This window comes from Zootermopsis nevadensis, unplaced genomic scaffold (genome assembly GCF_977971745.1).
Source record: "Zootermopsis nevadensis isolate Lab colony 2312 unplaced genomic scaffold, Znev_1.0 Znev_ptg000083l, whole genome shotgun sequence".
In the NCBI taxonomy this organism is placed as follows: Eukaryota; Metazoa; Arthropoda; class Insecta; order Blattodea; family Termopsidae; genus Zootermopsis; species Zootermopsis nevadensis.
In genome coordinates, this window is record NW_028259214.1 from 1,056,065 (window position 1) to 1,083,864 (window position 27,800).

At 38.4% G+C, this 27,800-nt stretch overlaps 1 protein-coding gene and 2 long non-coding RNA genes across 10 annotated transcripts in view; 1 reads left to right on the forward strand and 2 right to left on the reverse strand.

The window, feature by feature from the left end:
* Nucleotides 1-27,769, forward strand: part of LOC147870929 (paired box protein Pax-2-like) — a 318,072-nt gene extending 290,303 nt beyond the window's left edge. For 5 of the 7 annotated variants that reach the window (XM_087341652.1, XM_087341650.1, XM_087341657.1 and 2 more), the window contains one exon: nt 14,460-18,922. In XM_087341652.1, coding sequence (XP_087197778.1) covers nt 14,460-14,659 — 200 coding nt within the window. In that variant the 3' untranslated portion in view covers nt 14,660-18,922. The other 2 variants (XM_087341655.1, XM_087341656.1) reach the window with 2 other exon arrangements.
* The window catches only part of LOC147870927 (uncharacterized), a 474,306-nt gene that overhangs the window by 319,687 nt on the left and 126,819 nt on the right, over nt 1-27,800 (reverse strand). The window lies entirely within an intron of this gene.
* LOC147870930 (uncharacterized) overlaps nt 1-27,800 on the reverse strand; it is a 213,082-nt gene that overhangs the window by 180,806 nt on the left and 4,476 nt on the right. The window lies entirely within an intron of this gene.

A 27,800-nucleotide genomic window follows, 5' to 3' on the forward strand; every position in this document is an offset into this window, starting at 1 on the left:
GGAGCAAACAGCGAGTATTTCATTAAACATCACAAACAAAGTTTCCGTCTTCAAAGTGTGAATAAGTGTCCTATATTTTGGGTGTTCCATTTCTGTAGCCTTCAGATCTTCTGTTTTACTAGTAGTCTTTTGGAATGGTATCACAGTGCTTGAATTGTCCTGTACTTACGACTCCGAGGGACCGATACTATATGTAGGATTTCGAAGATTTCTGTCTTCTGGGTTGTTGCGCTGTGTAGTCTGGTCGATGTTTACCAACGTTTCAGAGGTCATACTGCCTCCTTCATCAGAGTATGAAGATTTCCGTCTTCTGGGTTGTTGCGCTGTGTAGTCTGGTCGATGTTAACCAACGTTTCAGAGGTCATACTGCCTCCATCATCAGGGCGATGAGTATGAAGATTTCTGTCTTCTGGGTTGTTGCGCTGTGTAGTCTGGTCGATGTTTACCAACGTTTCAGAGGTCATACTGCCTCCTTCATCAGAGTATGAAGATTTCCGTCTTCTGGGTTGTTGCGCTGTGTAGTCTGGTCGATGTTAACCAACGTTTCAGAGGTCATACTGCCTCCATCATCAGGGCGATGAGTATGAAGATTTCTGTCTTCTGGGTTGTTGCGCTGTGTAGTCTGGTCGATGTTTACCAACGTTTCAGAGGTCATACTGCCTCCTTCATCAGAGTATGAAGATTTCCGTCTTCTGGGTTGTTGCGCTGTGTAGTCTGGTCGATGTTAACCAACGTTTCAGAGGTCATACTGCCTCCATCATCAGGGCGATGAGTATGAAGATTTCTGTCTTCTGGGTTGTTGCGCTGTGTAGTCTGGTCGATGTTAACCAACGTTTCAGAGGTCATACTGCCTCCATCATCAGGGCGATGAGTATGAAGATTTCTGTCTTCTGGGTTGTTGCGCTGTGTAGTCTGGTCGATGTTTACCAACGTTTCAGTGGTCATACTGCCTCCTTCATCAGAGTATGAAGATTTCCGTCTTCTGGGTTGTTGCGCTGTGTAGTCTGGTCGATGTTAACCAACGTTTCAGAGGTCATACTGCCTCCATCATCAGGGCGATGAGTATGAAGATTTCTGTCTTCTGGGTTGTTGCGCTGTGTAGTCTGGTCGATGTTTACCAACGTTTCAGAGGTCATACTGCCTCCTTCATCAGAGTATGAAGATTTCCGTCTTCTGGGTTGTTGCGCTGTGTAGTCTGGTCGATGTTAACCAACGTTTCAGAGGTCATACTGCCTCCATCATCAGGGCGATGAGTATGAAGATTTCTGTCTTCTGGGTTGTTGCGCTGTGTAGTCTGGTCGATGTTTACCAACGTTTCAGTGGTCATACTGCCTCCTTCATCAGAGTATGAAGATTTCCGTCTTCTGGGTTGTTGCGCTGTGTAGTCTGGTCGATGTTAACCAACGTTTCAGAGGTCATACTGCCTCCATCATCAGGGCGATGAGTATGAAGATTTCTGTCTTCTGGGTTGTTGCGCTGTGTAGTCTGGTCGATGTTAACCAAAGTTTCAGAGGTCATACTGCCTCCATCATCAGGGCGATGAGTATGAAGATTTCTGTCTTCTGGGTTGTTGCGCTGTGTAGTCTGGTCGATGTTTACCAACGTTTCAGAGGTCATACTGCCTCCTTCATCAGAGTATGAAGATTTCCGTCTTCTGGGTTGTTGCGCTGTGTAGTCTGGTCGATGTTAACCAACGTTTCAGAGGTCATACTGCCTCCATCATCAGGGCGATGAGTATGAAGATTTCTGTCTTCTGGGTTGTTGCGCTGTGTAGTCTGGTCGATGTTAACCAACGTTTCAGAGGTCATACTGCCTCCTTCATCAGAGTATGAAGATTTCCGTCTTCTGGGTTGTTGCGCTGTGTAGTCTGGTCGATGTTAACCAACGTTTCAGAGGTCATACTGCCTCCTTCATCAGAGTATGAAGATTTCCGTCTTCTGGGTTGTTGCGCTGTGTAGTCTGGTCGATGTTAACCAACGTTTCAGAGGTCATACTGCCTCCATCATCAGGGCGATGAGTATGAAGATTTCTGTCTTCTGGGTTGTTGCGCTGTGTAGTCTGGTCGATGTTAACCAACGTTTCAGAGGTCATACTGCCTCCATCATCAGAGTATGAAGATTTCTGTCTTCTGGGTTGTTGCGCTGTGTAGTCTGGTCGATGTTAACCAACGTTTCAGAGGTCATACTGCCTCCTTCATCAGAGTATGAAGATTTCCGTCTTCTGGGTTGTTGCGCTGTGTAGTCTGGTCGATGTTAACCAACGTTTCAGAGGTCATACTGCCTCCATCATCAGGGCGATGAGTATGAAGATTTCTGTCTTCTGGGTTGTTGCGCTGTGTAGTCTGGTCGATGTTTACCAACGTTTCAGAGGTCATACTGCCTCCATCATCAGAGCGATGAGTATGAAGATTTCCGTCTTCTGGGTTGTTGCGCTGTGTAGTCTGGTCGATGTTAACCAACGTTTCAGAGGACATACTGCCTCCACCATCAGGGCGATGAGTATGAAGATTTCTGTCTTCTGGGTTGTTGCGCCGTGTAGTCTGGTCGATGTTTACCAACGTTTCAGAGGTCATACTGCCTCCATCATCAGAGTATGAAGATTTCTGTCTTCTGGGTTCTTGCGCTGTGTAGTCTGTTCGATGTTTACCAACGTTTCAGAGGTCATACTGCCTCCATCATCAGAGTATGAAGATTTCTGTCTTCTGGGTTCTTGTGCTGTGTAGTCTGGTCGATGTTTACCAACGTTTCAGAGGTCATACTGCCTCCATCATCAGAGTATGAAGATTTCTGTCTTCTGGGTTGTTGCGCTGTGTAGTCTGGTCGATGTTTACCAACGTTTCAGAGGTCATACTGCCTCCGTCATCAGAGTATGAAGATTTCTGTCTTCTGGGTTGTTGCGCTGTGTAGTCTGGTCGATGTTAACCAACGTTTCAGAGGTCATACTGCCTCCATCATCAGGGTGATGAGTATGAAGATTTATGTCTTCTGGGTTGTTGTGCTGTGTGGTCTGGTCGATGTTAACCAACGTTTCAGAGGTCATACTGCCTCCTTCATCAGGGCGATGAAGATTTCTGTCTTCTGGGTTGTTGCGCTGTGTAGTCTGGTCGATGTTTACTAACGTTTTAGAGGTCATACTGCCTCCATCATCAGGGTGATGAGTATGAAGATTTATGTCTTCTGGGTTGTTGTGCTGTGTGGTCTGGTCGATGTTAACCAACGTTTCAGAGGTCATATTGCCTCCTTCATCAGGGCGATGAAGATTTCTGTCTTCTGGGTTGTTGCGCTGTGTAGTCTGGTCGATGTTTACTAACGTTTTAGAGGTCATACTGCCTCCGTCATCAGGGTGATGAATATCGCCCTGATGACGGAGGCAGTATGACCTCTGAAACGTTGGCTAACATCAACCAGCCTACACAGCGCAACAACCCAGAAGACGGAAATGTTCATACTCACCGCTGTGAGAACCTCAAGTCTTACAAAAACTATCTTAACTCAAATCTAAAAGATTGTGACGATAGTGCGTTATTTGAATAAAAAGTTTTTTGGATGTTTTCCATCGTATAATAAAACTGAAAGACGTTTCGGAGATGGGAGTCTATCTCCGTCTTCAGGTAACCTACTCTATTGGGCCCAATCGACAGAGGTAATCCCTAACTCGTTCAATTTTATTATCTTATTAGACGATGAAAAGCATCCAAAAACTTTTTATTTTAAAAACTATCTTAAACTTAAGCTTAAAAGTAATAAAAGCAGGCGGTTATAATTTTCCTACCCGTTTGATGCCCCCGAAAAGTCTTTTTAAGTGACTTTTAGTAGACACTGAGTTTGATATATCTGACTCGTGGTATGAAGTTGTGTATTAAGTTATTTATTTGTGAATTATATATTTTAAAATCAAGTATATTAAAACACTTCTACCAAAAATATCCAATGGTTTTACGTAAATATTCTGTGCAACGAAAAGTATAATTTTTATTCCTTTTTATAACCAGTATTGTATGGTTGTATCTGGGAGACGCTACGCGTTTGGTTTTGCTGAACTTTCATTTTTAAGTTGTAATTGCGTCGATGGCGATCCACGAACTGCAGGGTAATGACGGTTACTGAGGCTTCTGTCTGCGGTTTGTGGTTTATGCGATACTGATCTATCTGCTATAGGAGAATGATTGCAATTAGGCGACTCAATACTAGGGCGTTCTCATCAGAGGGAATACGTGAACATTCTCGTCTTCGTCTATCGTCACTGAGATCCGGGGAAGGAATTTTGGGCATGTTTGTTTATGTGGAAAATCAATAACCCCACCTCCCATCCCCGTTTTCTTGTTCAGAAAAGTCTGTTCTAGTTTACATACAACTCAAATTATCCCTCAAACATTGGATGGCTACACACGTTAGATACCACTGTCTCAAACAATGCTTTTGTTTTGCGTTGTATGATACTGGAACATAACAGCACGAATTTTATTTCCCAGTTTCAAAATTGGTGACTCAATTATACTCATTCCTTTTCATAACAATTTTACTTTTACGTAGTGCTACTTGACAGTGTACTCGTTAAATCCGGTACAGAGGAAATATAACTTCCTAATTCTACAAAAACCGTGTCGGTGAAGTAACTGTTAGGTCTACATCAGATGGAGAAATTGTCACTAATTTAATCTTTATTTATTTTATTTATTTATTTAGTGTTCTGTCTGACGACAGGTCCATATGAACAGGATCCTTCCATCCTTTTCTCGGACTGGGACCTGTTCATATACGTTCTTGGCAGATGATCCAGAAGTGGTTTGCCATTGCCTTCTTCTGTGTGTGAATGGAGTAATTGTTGGGATGCCACAGAGAAACCGGGGAAGCCCGCGGAGGAAAACTCCGTGTTGCCTAGACCACGGCCTTGCCCAACACAAGTTATAAATTCGGGCACCTCCGGGAATCGAACCCGAGACCCCAGGATTATAAGGCCAGCGTTCTAACCGCTAGACCGCCGTGGCACGGTTACTTTAATCTAAGAGAATATAATTATGGCAGATATGGAAGATGATGGAGGCAGCAAGGATCTTTAAAAGTTTGGTTAACTAACAGACTCCGCGGCCTTACGACCCATAATAGATCCGTCTTCGTATTCACCCCCGTGAGAAACTCAAATCCTACATAGTTATGTCAGTTTATAGGCTTTTCATTTTTAGTAAAAGATACGCCACTACCTAATTAGAGAAAACTGCATTAAGATTTAAGACGTACTCTTAGTAATTTATTATAAAATAAACGAGAAGTGTCTCAGCAAACATTACATTTATAAAGTAAATTAAATCAAAACTAAAATATCTTTTGTAGGGTCTCGGAGTCGATGTGTTGTGTTTTTTGAAAGATAAATAAGCTGCCTTTCCGGGAATTGATTTCGGGTCGTTCAGTTTAGTTATTACACTGACTGAAATGCTGTACTGAAAAAGAACACTTCGTGATTCCATCATTTCTGAGTTGCATATGATTTGGAAGAAATGCCAACTCTTAATAATCGAATCTACATTAAGCCAGTAACGATTACGTTTTGATTTTGATTTTTCGAGTTAATGAATTCGTTTCATCAAATGTAACCCAACAATTCGTCTGTAAATTCATTCAGTTACTTAATTGTCCATCGAGAGAATTTAAATTTATATTATGGAATTTATTTACAATAAATTGTTCTGTGCTGGGGATTTAAGTAACACATGTTTCCAGCAACTTTACTAGTCCTGAGGGAATTTATTTCGTACGCTACCTGTGCAGGGTGGATGGAGAAACCCTTGGGGTGGGGGGGGGGGGAATCAGTAATGAGTTTGTAAGTGACTTACATGGTGATGGGGTCTAATTGCTAGGGGTCGCACAGAGAATTTCTTAATTATAAAAGTGCAACAACTTTTAACATTATTGTAATCGCATCGCTGTTTGACTTGTAACTTAATCTCTTTTAAATGGATGGAAATTTACCTACAGACCATCTGTACGCGTCCGAGTTGTGATGCTTATGCAAAGACAACTTTATCTTTCACTACATATTCCGATTTATTGGCAATTCTCCTTAAACCAGTGAAAGGGGCCATTGGTTACTACGGACATCTGTAGGTTTTTGTTACTTTTGAAACTACGTAAATATTGCTTATTTTTAATCGAATCCCAAACTTCCTCTGTAGTCCGTAGGTAATGTAGGTTTCCTTCTTTACGTTGATTCTATTTTTGTTATATGCCAAATAATAAATAATTTTAATATAATTTATAATGTAATAATTTATGTGGTGGAACAGTAGTGATGTATGTTACATCCGAGAAAGGAAATGGATTAACCTTTAATATTTTGATACTATTACAGTTTCTCATAAGCCGGGAAACCTCAGTCGGTATTGTGTGTAACTAAATACGGATCAGACGGCCGGGATTCGAGGCAGTGAATTTTTATCGTAATGTTTTGAACTCTTCGGTATCTGCATTTGTGAAGGTACTCTGGTTGTACAGACAGGGGAACTTCTCACTTAACCCCTGTTTTTTTCGGGGGGGGGGGGGGGGCTCGGTTCCATCTTGTACAAAGTCCGTATAGGTTACTCTACCCCTCTTTTATATCTTTCTTGGCGAAATATCTCAATATCGAAGGTAGCAACTGAATGATTGTCATTCCTACGTCATGCTCGGGACGCGCTATGTTCAGATTTAAAAACAGAGATCGGATTACTGAAGTTTTTCAAAAATCCTTTTAGATAGTACCAGACTAAAATCTTAAATTATGGCACTTCCTTCCATGTCCTTTCATATTTATTATTCATTAATCATGAAATCTTTCGACACTATATGATCTGAGCTACTGACAGCATCATTATATAAATAATAACATAATAAGTAACTTATATTTAATCCTAAAAATCGTAAGTACAAATTCAGTTTCGACCTTAAAGAACACACATAATTCCCTGTTAAAAATCAGTTCTCTAAAACTGTGGGAAAATTGTAGTTACTTGTTCTGAATATCTTACGAAACGCATAAATATATTCTGTCAAAATGGAGAGTTACTGAATGTTAAAGCAGGTGGTAAATATAGTTACTACTAAGCTTTGAAATACTTAACTCGCTAATTCTGCGTATCAGATTCCTGGTTGAGAGCTGATAATCGTTTAGTTAGGAAATTGTCCTCATATCGTGGAAGTTTCATTATCGTGTTCCTGAGTCAGCTGAGTCTAATCCACATATCTCAGACCTGCTTTTGTAAGAACACCTTTAATGGCATTCTCCGTTTTACGTCATGTCTTCCAAGTTTTGCCCCTTCCATCCACCGCTTCGTTATCCCTCACTACATTTATATACACGACACAAGTGATTTGCATACCTTCGTACTTAAAACGCTGAAGCCACTGGGCTCACGTGCTCCCATAAACTGGTACATGACCCAGCGAATTATGCCGACTCAAAGGCAACACTGTTTGCTACACCCACGACAAAAATGCAAATCAAAAGGATTCTTCTGAGACGGGCAAGGACTGATTTATTTTTGATGAATTCTTTTGGTCTGTTTTCGTGTCTGAATTATCGCTTAACTCTTTACAGGGTAGCAATAACCAGTGTATCACAATATTTGATTTAATTTGTTTGTTACAGTGAAAAGCGAATCTATTTTCTAAATCACATACCAAACAACAAACATGAACAAGATCCTAAGGCTTTAAACTTTCTACTTTCAAAATTTAATTGACGATCGTCATATCATGTATGCATCTGAAAATCCAGTCTTCGTCTGTTGGTTACGATATATTTGTTACAAATAAGCACTATTAAATCCCTGATTATACGACTTGAATTAGTTTTAAACGGGTAATAGTCCATGAGTCGGGGTTGGGTTGAGGAGGGGTGAGGCGGTACGCCACTCGTTTACTCTTAATCCGGGATTAAATTAAACGAAATCTAGTTAATCAGTGTATGTTCCTCTTCAGTCACCCCCCACCCCTCCAAATCTGAACTCGAATCTTGCAAGGGGATGGGTATGATAGTGGATAAAATGGTCCTTCTAGAACCCAGTTTTTGTAAGTTTGGTTACAGTTTAAGAACGGCAATTTTTTTTCTTCACAGAGAATGCCTAATCTTGACTTTCCTTCCAAAATGATCCACCAGGTACTGGAATCTTTGCTTTAGGGTCGAACGTTTTTCCTTGTCGTCTTATTTAAAGAAATCCTCTCCTAAATATAAGGCGATAATATTGAAGTAACGCGTACCCTATCGAATTAGAATAAAAGTATGGCCTCAAATTATTGTTTGTATGGGAGAAAAGTACGTAGTTTTTATTGTAGAACGCATGAAGTACCTGACTACATTGCACACATCACATACATAACCATTATTATCCCATCTCTTCACCACTTTATGGGGTATGTACTTCTATGTACCCGAGACAGACCTTGTCCCTAAGGAACATAGGGCAGCAGCTATTTCCGGGATACATTTTGTTTTTAATATGTATTACATGTATTATATTATTTTATTTTACGACGGCGTCTTTCGAATTATGTATGAAGTTCCCAAAATTGCAGTTTTCTGAAGTTCCCTGACGTCGTGTTCGCCCGGGATGTTGGCCAAATCCATTATTATTTCATTATTATTATTATTATTACTGGTGGTTGCTGACAATTTGCTTTTAAATAATTTTTAGCCCGCTGAGTTAATATTTACAACTATTGGTTTAACTGCATTATATTTTCCATCATTCTTGACCGGTAATTTGCCAATAACGATAATAATAATGAACCAATGTGGGTTATACTAGTGTGTAAAATGGTGTTGTGAAAATCCAAAGTCTGCAATTTTCTATATTTTCATTGAATTACATCTGACGTATTTAAAACACCAAATTTTCTTTTCCACATTTTATGTTTATTGAGAGTGAAGTAATTCTTTCCTTGCCTTTGTGTACCAACTTTCATTATCTTCATGTAATTTCTTGTTAATTTGATTATTATTTGGTTGCATGTATTATATTTAAATAGTAATAGTGATGTTATGGAAAACAATTATGATGCTTACTTGAATAGAAGAGTAATTACAGAACACAAATTTGTCAGACCAGGTATATAAATAAATAAAAAACAAATCAATTTATATCTACACCTTACTGACCTGGCTTTCGATTATGCAGACACACCCAGACGGCCTAAACGTAAAATCATTAATGCATATGTGAAATTGACACAAAGAATTAAAACTTGTGTATAATGAAATAAGTGAAAAGTAAGCTAATTGTAACGTAATCCCACACGTCTTAAGGCGTAAATTTGGATAAAATGTCTCACATTCTATACTCGATACAAGCATCAACTTAATACTAATACCATGACTAATGTCAATTTATAGTCTTACATTTTCACTAATCTTGTTTAAATGCAGAATTATTGTAGGCCTGGTTAAAGCCAATGTAAAACTGAAAAATTAAAGATGATACTAACGACGTAATGATAATTCCGAAAATGAAAATTACGGCCCCTTAAATCACTGATATTTAAAAGTAAATTATGGTCAGCCACAAACTTTATTTAATGTCATCTTTTATATTTGAGTCGTCAGTAAAGTTAACTGTTTATATTTGCTTACAGAAAATAACTCCGATACTCGATGAGTCTATAAATCTATACGTTCTTGTTACATCAAGAGTTTGTGCGTTTGGTAGGAAACTCCCTCCCGTACCTTGGACGATGTTTTGTCTGATACAGCTGTCGTGATCTCTCTCTCCAGTCAGAAAACTGGCCCGCTAATATAAACTTGAAAGCCACTGTGCAGGGAATCCCCCAGTCTGTCGACGTCAGACTCTCAAGGCTTTTAAGGGTTGTCACATGTAATGAGTTCCTTTCTGGCACTTAAGTTTTGCAGAGAGCACTTTGATTTCAGCCACAATCCCTATATAAAGTAATAACTACCCCTCCCTCCCCACCTGCCACTCAGTTCTACCAAAATTTTACATGTTGGCGAATAAGTAATTAAAAGATTCATTAGTCCAAATTTGGAACTCAAATTAGTATCATTAAAAGTTTTTGGTTTCGAATTGATGGAGTGGGAACGCCTATAGTGAAACTTCTCTTCAATTTGTATTCTTGAGGCCAGTTGTGACGTGATGGATACAGATGAATGTTTAATGAAGCACTTTCTCTTACGTATGTCGTGCTAGGTTTGTTTTAGATAATTTTTACGCAGAGAAGATGCTCTTACAAGTATTAAAAACAGCCACAAGATTTTATAACGCATCTTATGTGCTCGGAGCTGTGATAGTTTAGTACTACTGAGTGGGTTAGACGGTCGGAGCCGATTTCTAAGAGTGGCTGTCTCTCTGGCACCGTCCATTGGACATAAAGACGAAGCCTCGAGCTGAAAGGTGACCACATCCATCTAATTTCAAAAACAGGAACATGTGGAGTATTACCTCCGCTCCTCCCATACGCCTTTCTGTTGTATTTCATAAACTAACGGAGTAACTTAAACCTTAAATATTTTTTTTTATTCGAAAGACTTAAAGTTCAAATCTTGGTCCAGAGACCGGTTATTCGGACTAATGTTTGTCTTAGGTTTTCTCAGGCGCTCCAGAGAAATACCGGAACAGTACTTTAATTTAAACCGTGACTCCGCATTTCATGTATTTTCTAACGCATTCCTCAGTCATCGTGTAAGTTAATGATGATGTCGTTAAATAAACAATAAGCCAAACGCAATTATTAAAAGTTGTTAATACGAAATGTTCATTGCAGAGAAATTGGGTCACTGTAATATGTACCTCTTTTAAGATTTCTTTTTAGTTTTGAGAATTATAAAAACTTTCTTCGTACGTTCAATGTGAGTTACATTCGTTTGATTTTAAGTTTAACCCGCAGTTCTGACTATTGCCTGCTGTTACAACTGACACATAATTATTTAATTTAGATAGCGCACTAAACATTGAGCGTGTAGAGAGCTGATTTTTCGTGAATAAAAATAAAAATTAGTTAATTTATTTTTCTGTAAAATCAAGAATGCATGAATTGCAGGGATGCACATAAAATGCGTACTCAGTTGGTAATTAAGGGAAGGGTAATTCACATTTGTCTTTTTCAATGTTCGTGTCAATTTAATCTAGATTATACACATATTACGGTTAATTACAAATGTTTTAAAGTTCTTGTAGAAGCCTAAATTTGAGATGTCTGGCTGGAACGTATTGGATTAGTCCACTGTACCTGAGTTTCGGTCTGATTCGTTTTCTGTGGCGTGATCATGGCCCACCGCTGTTTAAAGCGTCTTTGAACGAGAGAAAATAGAAACTTTACTGACTGTTTCAGAAATAATCCACTTAATTTCCCTACACGCAATTCTATATCCGTATAGTCTGATTTTCGGAAATAAAGTTGTGTTTTAAATAGAAATAAATACAAAAAAAATATTTAATAGGTACGTCAGAGTCATTATTTCATTTTATTCTTTTGTAGAGCCAGATATTCTGTATCTAATCATCGCGAAGTGGTTACTGTTTTTACTCAAGATCAGAGTGTGCTTATTGTTGTCAGAATGGGTCGCGCGATATGAAAGCCGAGACAGGCGAGTTTATTAGTGGAGGGGAAAGGGGGGGAAGGTCGCACGGCCTCAGCTGCGGTGACTCACCGATCTGAACACAGCCAGAACTACAAAACCAACTGTTGCTGACACCCGTCTAGCGCGTGATTCGGACGAGTCCATCTCATACGACCAAAAACAAGTCCTTTGCGCAAGCTAATCTTCGAATTTCATCTTGATACTACATGAAATAACGTGCTTGTTTTTATGAACGACAAACCTCAACTCTGCTACTGATGTCTTCCATAACACTTGGTGTCATATGTCTTTTTTGGCAAGAAAAGTGTCAAACTCAGATGATCGTAATGTACTTTGTTTCATCAAATTTAATGACGTCTGATGTCCATAATAATAAACGTTTTCTGTTAGTCGTGACGAATAATTGGTTGTCAGCTTACTGGCTTGTACTAATATGCTATTGTAGAAACAGAAATTTTCGCTACGTGTTTTTTGCACAAGAATCACATTTAGTTTAAAATGTGGTAAGTCAACTTTTTCTGACTTGCCTTGTTCTGCTACGCATGTATTTCAGATATGATTCAGCACACGCGGTGGGATAATTTATTTGGTCACAAGAAGCTAACCTTGACAGGATATGCGTTCTTTGTTGATTTAACAGCCTTTGCACCACTTTGGAGATTTAGGCGAAGGTGGAAGGATAATACTAAAATGTAATCTCAAATAAACTTGGTGTGATTGCGTTGATTGTTTGAAATACCCAGATACTGTCCAGTGGTGGGTTTTTTGAAGTCGGTTAGGTTAGGTTAGGTTAGGTTCACACAAAAGGAAGAATCATCCTTTCAAATTGTGGTGTAATGACAATGTGGAAATTGTTGAGTATTATGGAGCCCTTCCCAAAAAGGAAATTATTGATAAGAAAAATCAAAAGAGTAAATTAGATTTTTACAAATTTTGTTTTCACTAAATTAAATAAGCTCAAAGGGAAGGGCATTGATACTTTTACGTTTACCGACAATGTAATCTATTCACTTACATAATCTAACTACTGTAATTTCTGTTAACACTAACTCAGTTGCAAGCACAGTACAGTACAACCCCTCTATAACGCGGTTCCGGATATAACGCGGGTACCTCATGTCCCCCCATAGTACAGCAAAAAGGAAAAATGTGCATCAATTATCCTTCACACACAACTCAAAATTATATTAAAATGCAAGTCAAATTAATTATTTATTACTTTTTCCGTAAAAATCAATCGTAACTCTTAAATGGCGATAGTCTATCAATACAGTACGTCCAGTACTTGAACCGATTTTTCTGATGCACTCCCTTAATAACGCGGTTTCTCTATAGCGCGGGTTTACCCCTGTCCCCCGCGACCCACGTTATAGTGCGATTGTACTGTACTAGCAATACGTACTGTAGTCCAGTGAAGGGTTCAAAGTCTCACACCTTCAAACATAAGCCAACCCTCAGGTAGAAGACATTCAGTCAGAAATTCAAAACAAGAAAATATTAACTGTAAACATTTCCCATAAAAGCATTGAAGCTAAGTGCATGCACGAACCTGTCCAGCTTACAACAGAAGGGGTGACCAAGTTCCAGGATATAGGGGTGTCCAGGATATAGGGTATTGTGGACATGTAAAATTGTGTGGCCTTGTAATCCTGGGGGTCTCGGGTTCGAATTTATAACTTGTGTTGGGCAAGGCCGTGGTCTAGGCAACACGGAGTTTTCCTCCGTGGCATCCCAACAATTACTCCATTCACACACAGAAGAAGGCAATGGCAAACCACTTCTGGATCATCTGCCAAGAACGTATATGAACAGGTCCCAGTCCGAGAAATGGATGGAAGGATCCTGTTCATATGGACCTGTCGTCAGACAGAACACTAAATAATAATAAGACGAGGTGGTCTAGCGGTTAGAACGCTGGCCTTGTAATCCTGGGGTCTCGGGTTCGATTCCCGGCGGTGTCCGAATTTATAACTTGTGTTGGGCAAGGCCGAGGTCTAGGCAACACGGAGTTTTCCTCCGGGGGCTTCCCCGGTTTCTCTGTGGCATCCCATTCACACACAGAAGAAGGCAATGGCAAACCACTTCTGGATCATCTGCCAAGAACGTATATGAACAGGTCCCAGTCCGAGAAAAGGATGGAAGGATCCTGTTCATATGGACCTGTCGTCAGACAGAACACTAAATAATAATAATATAGAGGGGTTTTACTGTATTAGTGTTGGAAAGTAATGGAAAATGAAGTACACGAGATATATAGAACACAAGAAGTACATACAAATTGTTGGTCGAAACGTCTGAAGGGAAGTGACCACTTGGGAGTCTTGGCCAGATAATGTTAAAAAGGATCTTAGAGAAGTAAAATTTGAAGGTGAGACCTGGATGTAAGTTGATCGGGATAGAATCCAGTTGCGCGCTTTTGTTAACACGGGAGGAAATTTAAAACCATCGGCACTAGCTGAGTGATCGTCCACACACAACGGAGAAATAATCGCCACTGGACAGGAAGACGGCGTGTTGCTCAGATTTGATTCCGATCAGAGAAATCCATCGTTCTCACTTTAATCGAACCCCTGTCGTCCGGCCTCTACCCATAATATTATTAGTTGAGCCATCCGAGAATTGGTGTTGTGATTTTTAACTATTAATCGTGGTTTTCTGGGTTAACCACCAACGAGTCCACACGGCGTCACAACTTATAATGACTTGAATGGATTATCACAAATAGCCCGTAGATATGGATGTATCAGTCAACAACATCTTTTCTCGTGTGTGTTTATGAAACGGCAGTTTCAACACCTGCAAGGTCCCCTGTAACTTTCGTGAATCTGGGGCACTTCTTTTCCGTTCTGTGAATTATTGGCCCTCTGATAGCATTCTCTTAACTTTGCTTGATTCAGATTTCAGGTTCTCACGGCGGGCGAGTATGAAGGTGACTGTTCTTCGAGGTTGCGCCCAAACGGATTTTAAATCCAGAGAAGACAAACGAACTGTAATTGGCCGCGGCGGCCGGTCATGTGCTCAGATACGATCACAGGAACACTTTGCCGGGTTCGGTCCTACATCTTTAAAGTTATTTTTCAGCTATGTTTCTGATTAAATTAAACATTTTTAAAACTGAAACAAGGTATTCTGTCAAAATAAATGGACCTCAGAGGCTTTATATCTTTTGCAAACCCCCCAAAAAGTAATTAGTTGAACTTAGGTTAGGAATTGTATGGAATTTGATATTTCAAAAGAAAGTTGCTACTAACTGAAGAATCTCGGCACAGAAAGCTTCAAAGACTGAATATAAACCCTCACTTACAATTTTGTTTGTGAAATAACGCCATATTCCTTTCAAAATACATATTATGGTTGAAAGATGGAGGTTCAAAGCGTCTCTCCGACCGGAGTGGAGGATTTGAGACACTGCACAGTGACGTATGATATAAAAGTGATAATATGTTATTCTGCCTGAATATAATAGCACACTGATGAGTAGAGAATATAACAAGCTAGTTTGTTCTGTACAGTGCCACGGTCTTTTGTCTGGTACTCGGTCCTGCTAACTGATGAAATACAATTGAACCCAAATGAAACAAGATCATCATCACCATTTCCTTCACATTAACATTTTAATCGGTTTTCTGCTACCAATACCATCTTTATATTCATTTCATTTTCCTTCGTCTTTATAGCTTACATTTTCGTCCTGGTTAATAATAATAATAATAATAAAAATTAAATTATTTTATTAGAGTCACTGATGATACAAAAGAACACGTGACACTCAAATTATAATAAATATATGTAAATACATTTAAAAAATGAACTAAATGCACAGCAGTCAATACAAAGACTTGTATCGAAAAAAATAACCTCAAAGGAGACAGGTTTTGTTAAAAATATCCCAAAAAATTGCAGATATAATTTGCATCTATGATTAATCTACTTTAAGGACCGTGTATTAGCGCACTGGTCTCCATTTGAATACATTATTATGTTACACGCCTCTGAGAAGGTATTTTAAAACAAACTTCTTACGAAATAAACCAGAAAACGAAATGTTAAGCAAATATCTCGTGATATTCGTTTCCTTTAAAACCGCTTCCATTTAATGAGTGATTCAGTATCGCCTTTCAAAGATTGTAGGATATATTTGTATGGAAATAAACAAATAAAAAAATTCAAATTAGTTGCGTATTGATCCGGAAACGACTCTATTTTGATCCATATATTTTTTTAAAATTAATAAGTGTTGCAAAATTCTTGGATCGTCCAGACCGTGCATGTACATAAAAATTAACTTTACTGTAACTTTCTTCTGCACAATGGTAAGCATTTCTACCATCGTCGTCATTGTACATTATTATGAATAGAAACACTTTATTTATGTTAAATTCTGCAAGTAATTAATACTGCAGTAACGTAAATCCGTATCTGAGCCGAGTACCAATGTAAAGTTTCTATTTTTTAGTAGGGGCCTTTGAAGTTCTAAAGATACGTATTGCACTTAATAAAAATGGAAGAAGTTTACACTTTATTTATTATATGACAAGGAAAGCAGACGAATAAACACACATGTAATAGCAGCTGATGTTAAAATAACTTCTAGGTAACAGGCAGTTGGGAAATCTATCAGCATAAATCCTTTCTACTTAAGATGAATTCTTGGCATCTTTAAGGCTTTGACCGGGATGTTCTTTTGTTAAATCTTATGTGGTACCGCCTGATTCGACTTCTAATGGTTAAGTGAAGTGTTTTCTTCGCGGTACGGTCTGGATTCGTAAATATTATGAAGACGAGCTTCGGCTTCAAAGGGTTAACCAGCTGATTTTCGTAATGGTGAGGTGAAGTGTTTTCTTCGCGGTACGGTCTGGATTCGTAAATAATATTCAGACGATCTTCGGCTTCAAAGGGTTAATAAGGATAATATGCGCATTCCTTGTTTTATGTAGTTCATTTTGCAAGCAGGTAACATAGAAACACTCTCCTTTACTTTAATGTATAAACGAAGGAACTTAACACCTAGAATCATACGTACGTCATCTGAAATAACAACAAATCACAGATTAATATTTTACCACGGCAGATAAGTACCATGCTGACCAAGAAATTTCCAATCCGGAATCTTTCAGCACGTTCTACTTGTAAACATCAAGTTTGCCTAACTCATTATAGTTTTTTATGGACCAGTATGTATTTAAATTATTTACATGCTTATGATATAAAACGTAGCCTCACGCTGTACATAGACAATATAGCAAGAATTATAAAGTAACGATTTATTTATCTTAAGGATTTATTCGTTCACACAATGGCCAGTAGTGTGCGCTTTTTACACGCTAAAGTTTTCGTTCCATTATAATATTGAGTTTCTATGCCAAGAAATTTTTTCAAAAATGTGTGATTGTGTTCATAATTCATATTCATGACATTTCACATAAAATAAAAGCCAATTGAATAAAAATTTCCTTGGATATTATCCATCGTCTAGTAAATATAAAACGTAAAACGACGTTTCGGAGATGGGACTCTTATCTCGGTCTTCAGATTCCTACACAGTTGGGCCCAAATATTAGTAGCGGAAGGAGTAATTGACACAAACATGACAGGAAACAATAACAGCCAATTACGTCAGATTCAGTGACGTTGCTACACGTATGATTTTTGTGACACATTTGAGTCATGACTTCTGAGCAGAGATGCAATTGATAACAAGCGACATTCAGGTATAATAACCGGAAGAATAACCACGTAACTCACACTTGACGTCTCTAGCACACAGCTAACAAAACGAAGCACACAACTTGAAAAGGAAGCTGCTGAGACTGAACTTGATTAAGTTTCTTCAGTAGCCCAAATTCGGCAACCTTAATAAAATAATTACACTTTAACATATGTGCTCTCGCTTGACGGTATCAGAGAAACAAGATTCGGAAATCAGATACTGGCGTCACTTTAGCTGTTGAAATTATATTCACGTAATCAGCTGTTTTGTATTAAGTCCCCCTTTAACAGCAACACTGAGAAAGGAAAATTTTGCATACCGGTAGCCCCTATACCAACTCAATATTTGCTCTCCAAGTTAATGGCTTCTGGAATCTGAAGCCACAATCTTGAAAAAAAAAAAAGAATAAGAAAAAGTTTCAAGGAAATCATATGATCAAATTCCGGAACCGATTCTCCTGGATAATTAAATTATGCTATTCGGTTGTAGTCGTCCGAACCCACGGTCGATGAGATTTATTTATTTAAATCATCTTATTCATCTTAGTATATTAATCCAATATATATTATTTATTATTTCAGTCTATACACAAACTTAATTTTAATTTTAAATGTTGTTGTTAAAATTAAAATTAAAATTTAAAATTTAGCGCTTTTCATCGTTATTTCGATGTTACATTTCAGCGCTTATTATTTTACGACATGTTTCGACGCTATTGAAAAAAAAAGCGATGAAATGTAACATCGAAATAACGATGAAAAGCGCTAAATTTTAAATTTTAATTTTAATTTTAACAACAACATTTAAAATTAAAATTAAGTTTGTGTATAGACTGAAATAATAAATAATATATATTGGATTAATATACTAAGATGACGCATCAAAACTACAAATATTAATCCAAGTTTAACGAAATATTGTCAAATAGATATAAAGTTATTTCATTGTATGTTATTCATAAGTTAATTGATTTATTGGCGACATGTTATTGGAAACATGCCCCTGTAGCACGTCTGTTTGTGAGGAGAAAAGAAGCTACCTTAATGAAGGCCTCTTTTGTTCAATTGTCTAGAAGTGCTACCTACTTTGTGTACCGTTTTGCTTAATAGCTAAGCCCTACTGTTAAATCTTAAGATGAAACACGTCGGATGGCACAGCCTACTACCTAAAAGTGCTCTTTTGTCAAATCTTCAGGCAGGGCAAAGTAATAATAATAATAATAACCTGTAATAACGGGGTTGACACAGATGGCCTATGAGACTCCTTGTTACAAAATTTAGGTGTGGGTACCAAAATTAGGGGATCCAATCAAAAGCAAGGATGTGCTGTAGGTACCCCTGGTTTTGGAGAGCCGATGGTCTTCTTCGTGTGTGCAGACTTTTCTAGGCTCTTCCCTTTTGGACATCAAGTAAGTCGGTAGCAAATTGCTCAGCCACAATCCCGCCTTTATATTGGAAATTATGCTAAATTCTACAACTATCGAAAATTATAACAAATTTGATAAAATATATTTGAACTGCATACATCGGCAGAGGCGAGGTGGAGAAGTGTTCTTGTGTGATTTAGTAAGTAATATATACAGTGTAAACATTTGTGTACGGTTTAATTTCAATTTATAACAATAAATCTGGGCTTGTTAATAACCTACAATTGTGTCATAAGTCCGGGCGTCCACTGAGTTATTGTGAGTCCGGCCGTTACACTAACCTGAGTGTACAGACGGCGTGTTCTTCTTCTTACAAGTTAAAAATGGCTTAAATAATAGCCACATTTCATTTCGGAGTGAAGTTTTGGCTAGTAAAACCCTAATTAATACCACACAAAAGATTGTACTACAATGTAATGTGATCTTGGGACGGAGTTTTATAATTTGTACAATCTTCATTAAAATTATTAGCATGAACTCTTTTTTTAAAAAAAATATATGGGTGGTCAGATAAAGGGAGAATATTTAAGAAAATACGAGGAAAAATATTGGAGGTTGTGTGTGAGAAAAGTATACGATTATTAGCTCAGTGCATGCAGTAAATTAATGAACACGACCAAATGGTGAGATCTGAAGTTCTTACGACGACGAGTCGATGGTTGTGTTTCGAGATATTCCATCATGTAGTCTGGTAGATGGACCACCCAACCGCGCCAACGGTCATTATACGTCTGTTTGTGTTTTATCGGGTTTCTGTAGGACCCTATTATCAAAGCATCGAAACGTGCATATTGAGAGCAAAGTTGCTTACGTATGAAATCGGCCGAACGAGCTAACGCCCAGCTTCGGCAACACACACGTATTCAAAATGTTCATATTTCAGTGCCAAAAGAAGTGATGGCCTGCCCGCGAACAAATAAATGTTCTCACATGTGAAAAAATACAAATTCTGGCCCCTCGGTGTGAATGTCGTTTCAAAAATACGTCTGGGATTCCACATCCAGTGTCTTTCACCAAAGACACGATTGGTATCTCACAGTGAACATTTACGAATTCAGAACTAGGTGTAAGGATAAGTATTTACAAGAAACATTTTACAGAAGTGATAATCGACTTTTAAACACAGGGCATAAGCGACTACGTTTGACTTCTGAAACTCATTAACTTCTCTCCATAGTACATGATAATCTTCTTCAAAACTGTGTTAGTAATGAACTGTCTGTAACCAAGGATCATAGCGTTCATTATAGTGCTCACAAAATGTCTAAAATCAATTATAGTCTAAGTAAATTTAATTCACCGAGTTTAATATTCATTTTGATATTAACCACACAATTATACACACATAAATGACGTTTTCTAAAAAGAGTTACATGAGACAGTTTTGCATTAATTCCATATTTCCCCAAGCGTGCTATACCGTCTTGTTAGAATTATCCTTATTGAAACTCCTGTCATAAATGGACCGAAAGATAAACGGACGATTCAATAACGAAAATCCCACATCCCTGTCAAGTAAAAATTCATGCCACTCGACGCTACAAGCAACTGCAATGTAGTGGAAGGCTGGAAACCAACTTCGTGCTATAAACTTCATTCAATGACTGCGAACAATGAACTGGAAAGGAAGTGACATGTTCAGATTTCGCATGGAGATACTGAATAAAAACACGAACCCCATCGGACATGACAGCTGATAGCCCAGCCTAAATCCAAACCAGTTACCTCCAAGAACACACCAGTCCCCAGGGTCTTCGTGCGAAGTTTGTGAAGACTTCAGTTCAATGCGAAGAGAGCCCACAACCCAGTGCCAGGGAATAGGCCAACGTTACAAGGAGAACAAACGCGGAACTACTTCTAATCTCATCAACTTGCTTTCATCTGACAGAACGAGCAACGGGGCTTGTCTACTCGTAATCAAATTTAGGGTCCCGCAAACAGGTCGGGAATTTCTTCAGAGGATGGCTCCGCTGCACGAGTTAAACATGTGTCTTTCGACAATACGACGTGAGGCTGTAGATTTAGTTGGATGGAATCCAGTGGCAGATTAGTGTTAGCACGGTAATGAACATTGCATAACCAGATGCGCGACTACTAGCTTCTGATCACGGGGTGGTTGAATGGGATGTAACTTCGATGTGTAAGATGTTTGTCTGGCTGAACACTCCCATTCATGACGACCGTAGCGTGCTTGTAGCAGGCCCACAAACCGTTTACTAGACAATTTCTTCGCGCCTGTCCTCGAGAGTAAGAACCATGGTCGGAGGAGAGGTCAGCCCCATACCTACTTTGCTCTTCTTGTTTGACATATCGGAGGAATATTTCTGTGGCTGTTTGTTTGTTTGTCATCAGTCTTTCGACTGGTTTAATATGGTCCTCCATTAACGCCTATCTTGCGCTAATCTCTTCATTTCCACAAATGTTTTACAGTCCACATCTTCAAAAATTCCAATCTTTGTCTCCCCTTTAACTGTTCCTTCCATTACCAAAGTAACCAATCCTGGGTGCCTCAGAATGTGTCCCACAATCCTATTTCTTCTTCACGTAAGATTTGGAATATTTATAACACACACAAAACATTATTTTAATGAAACTTTACTGCATACACTCTAGGCTAACATGCCCCCACGACACTGTTCCCATGAATGGGTCTGCTGTACGTACACCTGTCTTTTCCGCTTATATAAAATTGTCGTAGGTTACGTAATGACACCGTTTCAATTGCACTGGTCCACTCTCGAATAAAATTGAAAAATGGTTATGAATGGTGAGTGCTGAAATTTGAAAGGAGGTGATTATGATATATCGAACGATATGCATTCGACTAGTGATACTGAGAAAAGTAGGAAAGAATCTTAGGACAGACGTGATCTTACATTCGGACCTGTTCTCACGAAATATGAGTTTAGAGGGTTACAGCTCTACCAACCTTATCGGTAAATTTCAATATGAAAGAATGCTTGAACTTTTGAGAAACCAAACGGAAGTTAAATTGTAGTGAACGTTAACCTCCAGTTACGATCACCATAAAATAGACACCAGAGTACTTAAAAGATGTATTTCATACATTATTTTATTTCGACTTCTCAGAACAGCCGAAAGGCCGACGTCAGCGGGATTTAACTAAATATTTCATTATGATGCCAAGAACTACTTCAGCGCTACCTCCATTTATATTTTACCTTTTACATTCATATACACGATTCCGCTCTGTGGGAGAGAAAAAATGTACTCGTGAGAACATTTTTATGGTCACCCATGGGTCAAATTATATAAAAAGTTCTGCTGAAAAGTTGTTATAAAAAGGACTGAGAGCCTTTCAGTATTTCATTTTGAGTGAACAAGTGGGAGAAACAGAGCGTCAACAGGAGAACATAGAACACGTGATAATGCAGAGTTTAATAATGCGTACTCTTGTCCAAATATTAAGTTAGTTCGGGAAAATGCAATGAGTAGGACATTTACCACTTACAGACGATACGCATATAAAATTTTCAATGGAAAACCTCGAGGGAAGACACTTCTATTGATATGTAAGTATAAACGAGTAGAATTCAATGGCGGGCGAGTGTGTACGCTGATGACAGGCCTAAAAATAATTTGTAAAGAGATCTGCACGCAAAGATGTACAATTTTGTTACACTGTTGGTTGCAACAAATTTACTATATTAATATATATAACTATGGCGGCATATATAATACATTAATGGCAAATCATTAATTCAGATTTAAGGACCTTAATTTCATACGTACATTAATAAATTAAATATGTATATTATTTGGGCGATAAAATCAAGTAACATCAGATCGGAGGGACACGGAGGATACAGAAGGAAAGATGAGGATGACGCCAACGGAATATTAGAACATTTATGAAATCCAGCAGTTAATGGGCTGATAATATTAAAAGTAATCTTAAAGACAAAGGAAACAAGGATGTGGACTCGCTCATGGCAGAACCTATGCCGGCTTTTGTGAACACGGTAATTAAATATCGAGTTCCATAAAATCCTGGGCATTTCTCCACGATCTAAAAATATGTTTACCAAAAAATATATATATATATTTGTCATCGAAAAACACAATAGGAAACAATCAAAATCCTGCATTCGCTGATTATGAAAAGTTTGGGATGTTATCACCTGTAAACAAATCTAAACTAATTGTGGCAGCCCGAAACAGAACACAAAATGTTTCGACAGCCACAAACAAGGAATGAATTTATCGAAAAAATATGCCTGTCTTTGTCGTCCATACGAAAGAAATTCGAAGAAAAATAAGGTTACATAATTCTACATTCATAAACATTTACTAAATTTAGATCTTTAGTTGCCACAAATAAGGTAGGGGAGAAGATGACAGAAGAGGGTAGGTATCATCTGCTCCCTCACTGAACGACACGTAAGTGGGTACAAATTATTACTGAGCTCTGTTTATGTATTAACGCTACACCGAAGCAGGAGTACCTATAGACCTACTGTCGCTGAACATTTAACAATAAAATAGTATTAATTTATAAAGTGAGACTTGCATAGCGCAACACGTTGTTACCAACTTTACGAACAAAGCATGCTTCACAAAAACATGAATGTTTAAATGTTCAGAAGTTCCAGATCCACAGTTCGACATTTCAGTTGAATGCTAATGGAATCGAATTTATTAACTTGCAGTCAGCTTTTTTGTAAAGTAAAATTTCAATTAAAACTGCGCACGAAAGCAATTCATGTTTTATGTAAAACAAGTATGTGTTATTAAAAGTATACTGAATATTATCAGTGCTCACTGAATGACAATTTGCGTATCCCGCATTGTATCAGGACTCACATTCCTAACTATTCTCAGAAAAAATATTTACTACATATGAAATCATAAGTTCTATGCGTGTTTTGTTACAGACAGCTTCCAGACACGGTCTTCCCGATTTAACCATGGCAAACACACCACAGAATTACTTTTCGAAAATCTTTTACAAAATTAATTAACCTGCTATCGATTCTTGGTAGACCTGATAGTGTACTTAAAACACTACTAAATTTAATTCAAAGACAGCTTTCAAGAAGCTGTAAATTGTAACTGGAAACCGATGTAAACAAATGAAGGTAATGGGATATTGCACTGCGAAGTCTCTCGTAGTAGCCAACACAAAATTCCATATATGTTACTGCCTCTATCATCAGGGCAATGATGACTGAAGGAGTACACACCTCTGAAACGTCAGTAAACACCTACCAGACTACACAGCACAACATCATTCTCGCTGCCGTGAGAACCTGAAAGCTCATCTGTAATGCGTATTCTTTTATTTAATCTGATGGACACGCCATACACCAGCCATCTCAACCGAAATACCACAGAAAATTACAGATGAATATCCGAACAGGATTCAAATCCTCAATATTTGTTTCAAGTAGTCCAGGAACACAGACCCGGAGGTCAGGTTAACGTTTATTGAAAATGAAATAGAAGTTGTGTTTAGGCATGAGAGAAGCACCTCCACCCCCACCCCCCATATACCAATGTTTTTAAAAATTACTTTCAGAACCTACGTACATCTTTCCGTTCCAATTATGTCCACAGAAACCTCACACGATGAGTAATCCCAGTATTATCCATACTTTTTTAAGCTTGATCGCAAAGCTGCATTCCAACTTTTGTGAGGGATATCGGGGATGGACTATCGATTTGGAGGCTTACGTTCTCACAGCCTGTAATCTACGTAAGTGAAACGTCTCTTCTTCAAATACAGAAGCAAGTAATCCGGCTAGTAACCAAAGCCCATTCAGATCCAGCTTGGCAGTGTCATTATATGAGCATTACAATCCCGTAAATACGGAATGTTTTTAAAAGAACATTCCGCTCACAACAATACAGGTACTTCCATTACAACATAGACCAAATATTTTTGAAAAAGAGGTTTACGCCTACTTGGTTCTATTTATCGTGATAATGTTTCGGTGCCGAGTAAAAAATACATTTTTCACATAAATGCGTTAGTTTTAAAGTTACGTCCATCCAGCTCAAATAAAAACACGGTGTCATTTTATTAATGAAACAACGTGAATTATTACCTCGCAGAACGTAAAATAAGAGACCACACAGCCTACAGACGCGACTGAAACAGCCTATGTACCTTGCGGACCGCAAAATCTTTTTTTTAACGAAACTTCGAACACAGAATGACAATTTTCCTTTGTGTTTCCTTCAACACTCACTGTACAATATACTGCAGGCCATTACTAAGCTGGTCTCTTAACTAGCCTCTATCTATAAACAAGTTTAAACCAATTTAACATTACTTGAACGATACGAGCTTCACGTAAAGTGGGAAATCCACAATTCAATTACATATCAATTTAATCTACATACCTTAATTAGCTTTATACAAAACTGAATAATATAAACACATCCAGAATGCTGTGTAAGATTGATACAAACAAAATTTGAATAGTCGCTTTACAAACTTTGCGTACATCACAAATGCCAAATTTCATAATATTTCGTCGAGTGGTTCCACAGATTAAACATGCGGACAGACATAACTTCGCCGTTTCACGATCATTTTACATGCTCAGAGGAAAGCAAATTTTATCTTATGTTATATTTTGGCATTGTTTGATCGTATTTTAATGCGTCTAATAACTTAGGGAGGGAGTGAGGCATAATCCCCTCTGGAAACAGCGAACTGAATAAGTCAGAGGCGGGCAAAATTACCCTTATCAGACACTACTGACAGACATGTAGGTCCAGTGTTCAATAATTTACAAGGTGTGGGCTACACGGAAGACTGCAAACACGGGAAAACTTACTTCCTCGTAACTCAGCTCAATGCACCACTTTGAAGTTAAATAACATTTTCAGGTTAAATAAATGGCACGCGATATAAACGTACATAAACAAATCTCCTTCCCCTCACATTAGAGTGGAGTTCACGGAGGCACCTTCCAAAACCCTGAAATATTTTAACTACAAAATTTGAGATATTTAAACTTTATTTTACCTGAAAAAACATATTCGCTTTTTTTTTAGTGTACCGGACAAGTAAGGGAGCGCAATTTCGTCAAACTACAGGCCAGGGTGTGGGGAAGTCAGTAAACACAGACCAACGAGCTGTGCTCTACACCGGTCAGTCGCGCGTCTAGATAACTGTGACGATTACACCACAGCACTACCGTTATAAAGAGGTCGTGGTTTCCATCACTGAAAACTGCATCCCTAAAGCAGAAAGGCTTCGTTTTAAGGGCCGATAAACTGTACCTTCTGAACCAGAAATCTTTTCGTAACTTTAAATACAATGTGAGAAGAATTTGAACCGTGTTGAAGATTCAGGATGGAAGAGTTGCCGCAGATAGCCGACAAAGGGCGGTCCTCCAACTTGGAGATTGCACCAGGGCAAAGGGGCTCTTCGACGTAACGAACTAGAACGTTTTAACATTTTGCACGTAGACCAGTTCTTTTTTTGAAGGGCCTAAAGAATTTGATGGGCGGGGCATGTAACACGCATGACAGGTGAGAAATGAATGGTGTACGAATTTGTTTTTCCTGAAAATCTGAAGGCAAGAGACGATTTTGGAGACCTTGGTAAGGACGGGAGGATAATTTAAAATGGGCCCTAAAAATAATGTGTCTCAGGGCAGACTAAGAGAGAACTCCCGTGAACAAGTTTCATGAAAATTGGAAATTTGGTTACGACCTTCTCAATGACTATTCTCCATGCAGTCAACAATTTCTTTAGTTTTTCATGCTTCTCCACAGTCCCTACTGGGAAATAATGGTACTGTGCTCTAAACAAAAATGACTGATCTTTCCCAACCTCACCAAATTAAAAATTCAGTATCACCACTTCCATCACAAACAAAGCACGAGTCCTCAACATGTTAATAGGAACATGGCATGAGCGGAAACACTCGTAATGCGATGCTGATGACATTAAACGACACCCGAGTATCACATGACTCAAAAATGGCCTTAAACAAAAGTCCTCAGAAATTAAAAAAAATTCAATAATCCAGGGTCTGAGGTTAGCAAAATCATTCCTGCTTCGTATTCGTGAAATCCTGGATCAGATTAGGACCCGCATTATACTCAGTCCCTTCAGCAATATACTAGGCACTGCTTCACGCCAGATAAATGTCCTAATTAGCTCAGAGAATTGTAGCGAACATCATTTTCAAGTCAATAAAAGACAATGTCGGCTCCTGTTGGGTAATTACGAAACGTCATATTCAAAATCGTGATCTACTGAATCCCATAATCACACAGAAATATACAGACCCTTCATGTCGTACAGAGAATTAAGAAATAAACCTTTCGTTCAGTCCTTCACGAAGACAAGTCGCGCAAATGTTTTCTTCAGCACAGATTCCGTGACGCCGTTCAATTGTGCAGCCCAGTATTCTTTCTTTGGGAGAACAGACTGACATTAAGAGACCTCTAGGAATAGCGAAGTGGTCTCTCCATCGAGTCACTTGGCTAAGATCCTCATTTTACACATCATAACTGAAGTTTCGTTTACGGTAATTTGGTGGCGACAGGCTCATCACCGTTATATTTGGAGAACGAGAAAACATGCCTCCACCTAATCGCTGCCAGCATTATTTGCATTGGGTTAAGGTGGTCTTAGCGCGACGCTGGCCATCCTTCTAACAGAGGTTAAGCATTCATGTGACTCTCTCGTGCTTACCCTTTTTATTTCATAAAACGGGTTTTCCTGTGCTGATGTTCTGTAGCCGATGTGTGAAAAAGCACTAGAAAACATCTGAGTACTCATAAAACATTTCTATCTTGACTGTTTCACTGTAGGCCTGTTACTTAAACGAAAATTGAAAAAGGCAAGAATAACGCCAAGGCTCGATTTGCTATTTCTAAAATAGATTTCATCCGCCCGGTGCAGTTCGTAATGTTATTTAGCGTCCTCACTAAAGTTGGTAAAGGTAAAGCTGTCCCCGGTGTTTACTTACGCACTATACAACGTAGATTTACGAGTTAACGTTCGCCTGGTCTGTGCGTAAGCGTGTACTTTTAAATTTAATTAATTAATCTTGTCCGTCTAATCACAATTTAAAATTTAAAATTAAGATAATTAAAATACCATGTGATGCTCCT